Raw genomic sequence first — 10495 nt, forward strand, 5'->3', positions numbered from 1 at the left:
TCCCGCCGCCTCCGCCCGCCGTGCCGGGAAGTCCCGCCCGGCCCGGTGCCGGTCCCGGTCTGGGTCCCCGGGCAGCCTCGAACCCGCGGAGCCGGAGGGCGCGGGCAGGGCAGGTGCCGGCCCGCGGCGGGGGCGTTCGCCCCCTCCAGCCCCGGAGAACCGCGGGGTTCTGCTCGTTCCCTCTCCTCCGGTAATTGCTGACACCCCCGTCGGCCACAGCGAGGACAGGGAAGGAGGGGACGGACCAGGGTCTGTCCTCCCGCTCCCATACCCGGGTAGGGAATCGCGCCCTGCTCCCGCAGCTCTCACAGGTTTGGCGGCAGAAAAGTCTCTGCCTCTGCTTTTTAAGGATTAGAAGCGAGCATGACATTCCCATCCGAAGACAAAATAAATAGGGATAAGTGTTGTTACAGCTTGATTTAAGTCTGTTGGATAGAGGTGCTGCCTTGTAAGCATCTGAAAGAGATAATCAAACTCCTTTATGGAAATAAATAATTAAAATTATGGTTATCGCAGTCCACAACAAAAGGACTCGTGACTCACTTAAAGATCATGAACGAGCAGGCGGAACAGCCTTGTTAAGGCATCGTTCAGGTGACGCTCTGGCCGATTGCAGTCTGGAAGCAGGAACGGCAAAACTTCAGGTCAGCAAAGGATGAAGGAGCTCCCGCACAGCCTGAGCAAGGTCGTTCATGGCCCCTGGGAAAGGTACCAGCGCTGCTGGGCTGCTCCAAAACGCGCAGGTGCAGGGCAGACACCTCCTGTCTGCTACTCCTGCAGCCAGAAACCTCTTAATCCTTGGTGGAATTAAGCCTTTAGCAGACTAATATTCAGGTTATTCAAACATCCTTCTCCCAACATGAATCCTTGGCAGGTCCCTGATGAGCAGTTTGCTACATAAATCAGGAGGCATAACACTACTATTGAGATGAACCTTTGAGAGTGAAGTAGCAAAAAGGTTCCTGACACACCAAAGACAGCTCCAGGAGAGGAGGTTGCTGAAAAGCAAAAATCATGAAGTCATACTTTATCCTTTACTTTGGTATTTCTTCTTCAGAAAAAAGGTACCTTCCCCCAAAGGCCTGTGGCACAGTCACACAGACCTGCTGCCTCAGAGAAAACAAATACAACGAGCTTTCCTGCAAGAAGAGACTGAGGGGAACCATGCGTAGGAACCACATGGTAGCTTTCATTTAGTTGTAGGCTTTCCTCCCTTTATTTGGGCAGGAAACAAAACTATGAGTATTTTTATTCATTCTGCTACTGTGCCCATTTCCAGAAGAGGGAGCCAAGTCATGGTAAATTGCAGCCAAAAATGTAAACCATTGTCCAATGTATTTTGGGTTTTTTAAATTGTGTGTGTTTGGACTTCAGTTAACCTGAGGCAGGAGGGGAGATGAGTTCTGAGGTAACTAGCGAAGTGAAATGCATGTAATTAAGCTCAGAAAAGAACTGAAGAGGCCTTGGGCACCGTACAGTAACCACAGATCCAGAAAAATTATGAACTCATACCCAGGTATGAGTGATCCTGTGTCCAGTCTCGCTGCTGAGGGGTGCAAAACATTTCCAACACTGACACTGCAACACTGAATCATACTTTTAGTGAGTTAGTAGATAATTTGGAAATCAAGCACAAGTTTTCCTTACTTTTGTACTCTCTGGTTCCTCTCCTTGTCCTGCTCAGTGTCACCTCTTCAATTAGAAGCTTGACAAATTTGCCTCTCAGATAAGGAGCTACTTTCACTGTCCAAACCAGCTGCAGTTGAAAGTGTTTGAGTGCAGCATCCATCACATTTCCATAAATAAGTTTAAAGTGTAAAAACACAGACATCGTTCCTTTTACTGCTGCATAATTTTCTATAAGCAAACCTCCCACCAAGCTGATTAAATGGCAAATGGAATCAACTCAGAAAACAGGTGCTGACTAAAGAAAATGATCTTACACAAGAACACAACCTCCTCTCATTTTTCCCGTCTTCAGATTCATCTGTCAAAAGATTAAACCAAACAAAAGATTATCAGGTTAATATTTGACCTGACATTTACTATCTCTGTAGTTTATCCATACAATGGTTGAATTATTTGAAGATTTTATGAAGTTAAGCACAGATTAAGATCAAATCCTGAAAGGCTGTGAAAGGAGCAATAGGCTCATACATTCCATAAAGGACAACTGTTGTCTCCTGAAAGGACAGTCTGGCTGCAGCTTGAAAGCTCCCTAACCCAGAGCAGTTTTAATGCAACTTCTTCACAGAATAAAGAAAACACACGTGGGTTTCTACTGTTAAATAACCCAACTTGGCAAAATTACTAGGCAACAATACACTGAAAAATAGGCAAATTATCAGAGAAGTTGGAAAACTGAAACTGCTTGTAAATGAACAGCAACTTCCACGCAGAAATTCATCCAGGTGGGATAAGGCAGCAGGATATTGTTGGAATCCTCATGTAACATGAAGAGCATGACAGAACACGCAGGGCTTTGGGTCTGAGGTGCCTGAAAGCATTAACACACAGCCCACCGGTGGTTTGACCAGCTCTGTATGTAACTCAATCAGATGAAGGCAGGAGGGGAGCACAGAGGAATAAAAATAGTTTGTAGCACCTGGAGGTGCCCATGGAGAAGTACAAATCCTTTTGAGGGTGCTGTTCATGAGCTTTGTGTTCTGTGTCTGCTCAGCTGAGCACACAAAGCACCGAGCAGGGCTGGGGACACCACTGCTCACACAGCAACTATGAACCCTCCTTGTCCCCTTTTGTTAAGGACAGCAGAGCAGAAACAATTCCTGACATGACGTGGCTTCTGAAGGGAAGAGAGAGCTACAGTGCAGGTCAGAACCTGTAGCCTCAAGGTAGATTTAGGGCAAATAGGATTCCACATCCTGTTCTGTTCTGGCTCTCAAGGATGCTCTCAGCTGTGGCTGACAGCAGCAGCCCCGTTTCCCGTGAAGACACAACACACAGGGATCCAACTCCATTTAATGAGCTTTGTAACCCACTTGGACACAAGGTGGTTTGAAATAAGTCGAACAACACTCAGCTAGTCAAGGATTCTTTTAAGTAATGCCTTTAAGCTTATACTCAAGCATACAAAGCATAAATTTTACAAATTAAAAACAATAAAATCACCCTGGAATAATGTAGTGGCTTTTCCTGTATTTACAAGGAGTGGAAAGGAAGCAGAATTATTTTCAATTTTTCTTGCAATGTGGGTGGAAGAAGCTGAAAGTGTTTCAATGAAATCATCTTAAAGAGAGAGAGGTACTTCACCTGGCTCGAAGGTGTATGTTTGCCTCTTCAAAAGTCTTGAGAGGAAATGCTTTACTCAAAATTCTGCTGTTAAGTTTCTGTGCAGCAGCCTCTGCTTTTCCAGCTATATAAAATTAAACAGTTCAGTAAGTATTTCTCAATGTACCACCACAACATCATCTTCAGGGAAGCCTGTGATCCCCCACCCTTCACAAATCCCTCCTTTGTACAACAGAAGCAGCCACAGCTCAGCTTAGATTTGACAGGCAGAAACAAAACACGGGAACAGCAAAGACAGTTACAGGGAGGTGATGGCTTTGGGAAAAGGAGGGAGATTTGTAACCTAATCAAAACACACTTGCTATGCAGCCTTTCTGCAGAGGTATAAGACAGGATATTTTACAATCCAGCTTCTCCACATCCATAGCATAAATAAAAAAATCCTATTTGCTTTTACCAAAGGCAAGGCTGGGGGAGGATGAGTGCACCACCTCTAATGACCAGATCTGTCTGCCAACGTTGAGTTTGGAACAAATCTTCTTACAAAAGTTATTTTCATAATGTTCTAAATTCAGTGGAACAAAATATGTATTTTTACGCTAAAGCAAACTGATCAAAGTGGCATTTAATAGTATTTGTTAAAGTGGTTATCTAACAAAAATGGGTTAACAAAAGCCCATTCATTAGTAGTCTCCAAACAAGACACCTCTCATGCATATGACAAAAATTCATTTGTGTACTGAGACGTCCGTTTACTGTGTACAATATTTCCATAAATTATAATATGTTTCACAGCCCCTACCATTCAAGAATATTTCGAACAGATTATATATTATATTTGTATAAGCAAACTATTTTATATACACTAATATAAAGATCCTTAGAAGTACCAATATCACTACCTTTATGCTTTCTCTAAAATGCATAGCTTTCGAATATCTTCTTGCAGTTACCAAAAACTTTACAGATTAAAGCTGCTTATCAATGTGGCATGTTCATAAAAACAAAGTGAAATAGTTCTAGACTAATTTTATATTAAACCCCTTAAAAAATGCGTTTATTTTTTAATGGAAAAAAACAAGCTAGTGGAAATTCAAGTAATCTATGCTCAATCATTGCTCAAATACTATATGGAATTAAGGTAGCGTTCTAGGAGGACAGTGAACTTCTCACCCAGGGCTGTAATACTGCATTTCTCATGGAGAAAAATGCTCATCATGCCACAAAACCGCACCACTTTCCACTTCACCCGGGAGAAGCTTTACAGGAGATTCAACAACACAAGTGTCAGAACAGAGGAAAAGCGGATCAGTTCTACATGAAGAAATTAGAGCTATTCCAGTTTTGTTTCTGCAGTTTGTTATTAAACAAAGTTACATTAACCATACAGTTTCTCACAAACTAAAAGTTATACATGGTTTTCAGACATCAACCGACTTCAAAAAGAAAAAAAAATAATTAAAAAAACCCCAAAACAACCAAACCCACAACTGTTAAAAGTTTGGTGTTAGAATAACCAGTCTGGGTGAAGGAAAGCCAGACTGCTGCCGTAGTTAGGGGGTACTGATAGCTTGTTTGTTATATATAAACTTGAAGACCTCCCTACCACAAATGCCTCAAAGTGAAGAACAGAACGATCAGTAAGAAATGGGAACAAATGATTTTGTTACATCCATCATCTCGCTTAACCTTGGCGCTCTGCATCTCTCACAGCTGCTTAACAAACAATGGCTTCCCCCCCAAAATAGCTACACAAGCAACAGTGTTCACAGTAATGCAATCAGTAACAGGTTTTGTTAGTTCCCCTAAGCCAGGTGTATCTGCAAAGCTTTATACAGTTCAATGCGTTAAGTATTCCAGTAAAATTAAGTGGAAACTAAGTTTCATTCTACAGGGTAATATCTACCATACAAGACTAGATTATGTACAGTATGGGACTGGTGTGACAACTGCCAGTGTCTCATGATGTTAAACTGTTTCACTCGTCAGCTCGCTCTGTGCTCAGCAAAACTTGATATATAGACCTAAAAATCTAGAGATAGATTTGGCAAGATTAGTGCTTCCTACCACTGGGTGTAAACCAGTGTGCAGCGCTGCAATCGCTCAACCAGAACATCCCATACCCAGAAGATTACAATTTGTTGACTTGAAAGTCTGGACTTCACATGTAAAACATTAAAACTATAGTTCTAACTGGAGTGAGGACAGTCAGTAAACAAATACAGATGAGGATGAACTGCATCTCTTCAGAAAGGTATGGAAGAAGTGAGAAAATGCAAATTTCTGATTTTAGACAGCCCTGCTTTGCTTAGCTCAAGGCATAAAAACAGCCCAAGTAGCTCTAAAACTACAGTTCTTACTCAGCAAGCATGAAGGCAGATCCTGCACAAGATGATGCATCAGAGGCTTCAACAAGCATCTCTCCCCACCACTTGATTTCCTAGCATAAGCCTCTCAGCTTACAGACATCCAGTGGCCTTCAAAGCTGTAGCAGCCACCTGGAATTGCTGCAAATTTAACATAGAGGGGAAAAGGCCCCTGTTAAAAAACCCCCTCAAGTGCCGCTGGGGCCATTTTGGTCATTGGTGAATATTAAGAAAAAGCCTATTTCCATCAATACTCCTCCTGAAAAGATGGGTCACTGATCCATTATGAACATAGCTCTCACCATATAAAGCACCAAAAAGTCAAACAAGGAAGAAAACCAAACCAAAACAAAAGTCCTTAAATTATGATTTACAAGTTTGTACACTATTTCCTAAGCAAAAGGTTGACCTTACTGCAAAGTTTATAGATGAAAATTTGACCAGTTACTTTTAAGGGGAATGTGTATCTGGCTATAACTTAAAAGGTAGAAAATATTCACTGTTCTATATACACATTTCAAACAGGAGACAGTTAAACTGAACAGTTGCCAATATAACTCCATATTAACTCACTGGCCACTAAACTAGGCATCAGCAGCCAATTAGAAAGCTTGAGTTCTGTACTTTTAAAAATGCTATTTTTCCTGTCCTGTTTGTTTTTTTTAAAAATGTATTATAGTGCATAGCCTAAGTCAGACTTCCAAAGAGATACAGCGCCTTTCAATGCAGTTTTTGCAGCATTTAAAAGGGACTTTTCTCCCTTCAAATTAGATGTTCATTGAAAAATCTGAATCGAGTGCTGTACTGTAGTAAAAATATTTCAGTCACAGACTGATATAAATGTATACTGTGCAGTACTAAGATTGTTTGATGTCCATCTGCACACATTTTACTTGGGCTCTTCGATCGTCCCCTTGCTGAGGTCTGTCATTTTGGGGTATTTCACTTTCTTCTGGTCCAGCTCATTCTGAGCCCACAGTAGTAGTTTCAGTAATTTTGCCAACTTGGGTGTTGATTCACGATTTTCATAGTCTAGAACAGCTTGATTAACCTCACTCCATACCTGGAAAAGAAAAACTGGAGTTCAGTGACAGTTTCGTAAGATTAACACTGCTAAAGTCACATACACACTGGGAAGATCACACCTAGTGTGCTAATTCCTCACAAATGGCCAGGACAAAGCTCCACAGACTACAAGCCTGGAGAAAGCAATGAAGAGAGCCAAGTAGTTGAATACATTTGGAATATATTAACACCATTTTTTTAAATCTTGCTCAAGAAACACTTCTGTTCTTTTGCACATCACTATGTAAGTTTTTTCTAACCATTTCAAAAATATTTAGATTTCATTTTCATAACATACATATAAAAGACATCGGTTCCCTTTGAGAAAGGACTACCTTCTGTCGCTGCATCATGTTCAGCAAGTCTCCAAATGGTGATTCTTCGGGATTATCAAAGGCAAGCAGAGCCAGCGTGCGCTCCATTTCTGTCAGGCATTCCCTGCTCTCCTCCCCTTGTTCTGCTAATTGGGTCTGAGCAAATTCCAGAGCTGCCTCTGTCTCACGCTGCCGAATCAGTTCAATCAAATGCTGTTGCTACACACGAAAGACACAGCAATATTAGCCCAACAAATTAACAAATCTCCACTATTTCAAGCCTGGAAAATTCAGACACTGGTGTGTAATTTGAGACAAACACTAATCTGTAATTTGACAGTTTCAGGTCAATTCTTCTCAATGTGTGAGACAAGGAGCAGCATCTTGGCTGCAAAATTTACTGAAAAGGGGAACTTGGTGCTTTTGAGTAACAGAGTTTGAGAAGATGGGTTACTAAAGGAATTCAGAAACTGGAAGCTGGTAACTCACAGCCCACTGCTGTTATAGGTTTTTATGTTAATAACTGTATAGGGTGCCTCCTGCACCATGCCACAAAGTTTCCCATTGCTACAAAAAAATGCCAAGAACACCCACAATTGCATCCACGTTCAGTCACAAACCTCCCAACATAACCTTAATTTCTTCACTACTTTTCCCACTCTCTCAGCAAACTCTAAGACAAAGATAAAAGTTTGCCACCTGTCCTTACCTGCAAATGAAAGTAGAGATATCTGTTGGTATCCAGCAGCTCTGGATGAAGGCTGTTTATCAATGCAATGGCTTCCTGGATCTGTCCTTTCAAGATCATCTCGCGGATTTTTATTCTTTCATCCAGAGTCTCTAAATCCACACTGGGTTCAATTCCAGACTCCATCCGAAATTTCTCTGCTGCTTCTTTAAAGCCCTCTGAAATAGGAACATTTTACCCCTAGGATGTATTGTATGAAACACTTTAGAAGAAAACCCATCCGCTTAAATGAAAATATTTGAGAGATGCTTGTGCAATTTGGAGGTTTAAAGATTAACCCAAAATTGTGAAAAATTCCTCTCTATTTAAGTAGTTATTTATCCAACAGGCATTTAAGAGCAAATGCTTAATTCATTCTGAACTCATGTACTCTCATTCTCCAAGGATGCAACTTGTAGTCCAATACCTTTTAACCTGGAAGCCTGTTTTATACTTAAAAAAAGCACTGTGCTTGTTACAAATTGAGATTGTTAAAGTCACATTTTCAAAACGTGGGAGGTTTTGCTTCACCCTCCAGCCCCAGATCTGTTTACACAGATCCAGCAGTTTTTCTGAGAAGAGAATACACAAGAAGAAATAATTTTGCTTTCTTCTATAGTATTTAAGATCATAACAGCTCTTTTAAATCCCAGGTCTTGCTTTCACAGACACAAAACTGATTTATACCACCCACTAAGATGCTCTTCCTTCAGCCCAGAGGCTTCACCCACACTCAGTGTAAACAGGGGTGTAGATGGCTACAAAGGCCTCCGCCCTAGCACAGCTTCCTGGGATGGCATGCACCTAATTGCTAGGAACAACTCCTGACGAGGTTTGGGTTGTTCCAAGTATAAAGTCAGGCCATGTGCTGAAGGGGTTAATGTCCTGGTCTCAAATTATTTTGACAACAGTGCCCTTTCAGAGTTTATCTTTCTGCACAGTTAAAAACTTGCTTCTGATAGTTGTTCTTGCAGCTTTCAGACTGTTATTTAACAACAGCAACTTATCTTGAGCTGTTTCAATGGCACAAAAAAGGACACCGTGGAGAAGCAGGTCATGTTTACAGCGTTGCAGAAAACACTTTGCTTTCTCTACCTTTTAGCAGAAGAGTTCAGGCTCATAAATGTCATTCGTATTCCATGAAAACTGCTCAGTCTCTGATTCTTTGTCAGTCTGCAGCTAAGAGAACACGGGAGCAGTTGTTGGCTAAGAGAAGCCAACAGCAATCACAAAGTCCTCATAGCCCTTAGTTCCACTCCATCCAGTTCTATATTTTACCCCAAACTGTCTGATAAAGTATGTGACACACATTAAGAGCCTCCAGACATTACCACCCCTTTTTACCTGTGACAAGGTAGTTCATGATAAGGCGGTTCATGTCTGCTCTCTGGATATGTAAGTTATTAAGTTTTTCCATCCATTCATCTTTCGTGATTTCATCAGGTTTTTCTGCATAACTCATCCTGGACTCTAACTACAAAAGAAAAGCATCTCATTTAACATGATTCAAGAAAAAATAAGCTTCATGTGTGTAAGAACTGTGTTACTGCCATCTTTAGAGCTTCCTATGAGCTCTTTTAAATTAGTAATCCAAAACTGACCCTTTTATCTTAAGCTAGTTTTGCATTTTTTTCCTCCTCATCCCTGCTCTCTTCCACATCTATTTGCCAGACTCTAAAGCTGCTTTCAGAAATCTCAGAATAAAAAATTCAAATACCATCTTCTTGTACTTACTCTTAAATCCACTCCATATAAATACTGCATAGAATTCACACAGGACATGCAGCATCACAGTGTGAAACCAATGAATCAGAGTTTGACAGCCAGCCAGAAAGACTGTGACAACACTTATAGCAATGCCTACGTAAACAATATCTGCTTTAAATTTCCACCCAAACTTCGGACAGCTCCATATATTGCACAGCTACAAAACTGTCCATGATACATTGCCCAGTGTACAACTCAAAGCCTTACACCAGCTCAGTTTCGCTGTCCCCAAAAGTTCTCCTGCCAGCTCTACTAAAACGTTATCTCCACTGTTTCTCTCGACAATATTTTTGTTCGGATTGGTAGGCAAAGCACTTCACCAAAGCCGCATTTAATGAATTCTACTTCCAAGTAACGACCACGGGGGCAACGAAAGGGGAGGACAGGCGACCACAACAACAGCAACCGGCACCGCCACCCCTGTCAAGCATCACGAAAGGCAGCGCGACTCCTCATCGCGAGCCGCTTCCAACAGGTTCTCCCTTCTCTAACCCGCGGCCGAGGCCGCCCCGCACCCGGCAACTCCAACAACGGGAGCACAACCCGCCCGGGCCCCGATCGCTCCCGGCCCCGCGTTCCGCCGCTCCCAACCGCGCTGGGGGAACGGGGCTCCCGCCGGCCCGCGCTGCTGTTGCGGCCCGGCCCGCTGCGAACCCCGCTTCCCCCGCCGCCCCGGCCCGGCCCTGCGCGGGCCACAGGGACACTGGGCCACGGGAGCGCTGGGCCCCGCTCGCCACAGGCCCGGCGCCTCCGCAGTGGCCGCGGCGGGCGAGCTCCGGCCGGGCCGGCGGGTCCGGGTCAGGGTGAGGGCCCCGCTCCCGCCGTGCCCCGAGGCCGGCGCGGCCCCCCCGCCGCCATCTTACCGCGCGCGCCCGGGGCCGCTCCGACGCACGAACGCGGGGCCTCCGCCGCCTCCGCCGGGCCGCAGGCGCGCGGGTCTCGCGAGAGCGGCGCTGGCGGCCAATCAGCGCGCGGGGAGCGGGCGAGAACACGCGACCGTGGAGCGG

The 10495-nt window shown here is 43.5% G+C and overlaps 1 protein-coding gene across 1 annotated transcript; it reads right to left on the reverse strand.

Annotated features, from left to right (window-relative positions):
* Positions 1 to 2961: 2961 nt before the first annotated feature.
* GID8 (GID complex subunit 8 homolog) lies at positions 2962 to 10453 on the reverse strand. The gene is made up of 5 exons (XM_048321709.1): positions 10352 to 10453; positions 9066 to 9195; positions 7704 to 7900; positions 7016 to 7213; positions 2962 to 6678 (listed from the first exon to the last, which is right to left on the reverse strand). Exons 2-5 carry the CDS (start codon positions 9181 to 9183, stop codon positions 6505 to 6507), a joined length of 687 nt encoding a protein of 228 aa, XP_048177666.1. The 5' UTR covers positions 9184 to 9195; positions 10352 to 10453; the 3' UTR covers positions 2962 to 6504.
* Positions 10454 to 10495: the final 42 nt, after the last annotated feature.

The sequence above is a fragment of the Corvus hawaiiensis genome, chromosome 17 (genome assembly GCF_020740725.1).
Source record: "Corvus hawaiiensis isolate bCorHaw1 chromosome 17, bCorHaw1.pri.cur, whole genome shotgun sequence".
Taxonomy (NCBI): domain Eukaryota; kingdom Metazoa; phylum Chordata; class Aves; order Passeriformes; family Corvidae; genus Corvus; species Corvus hawaiiensis.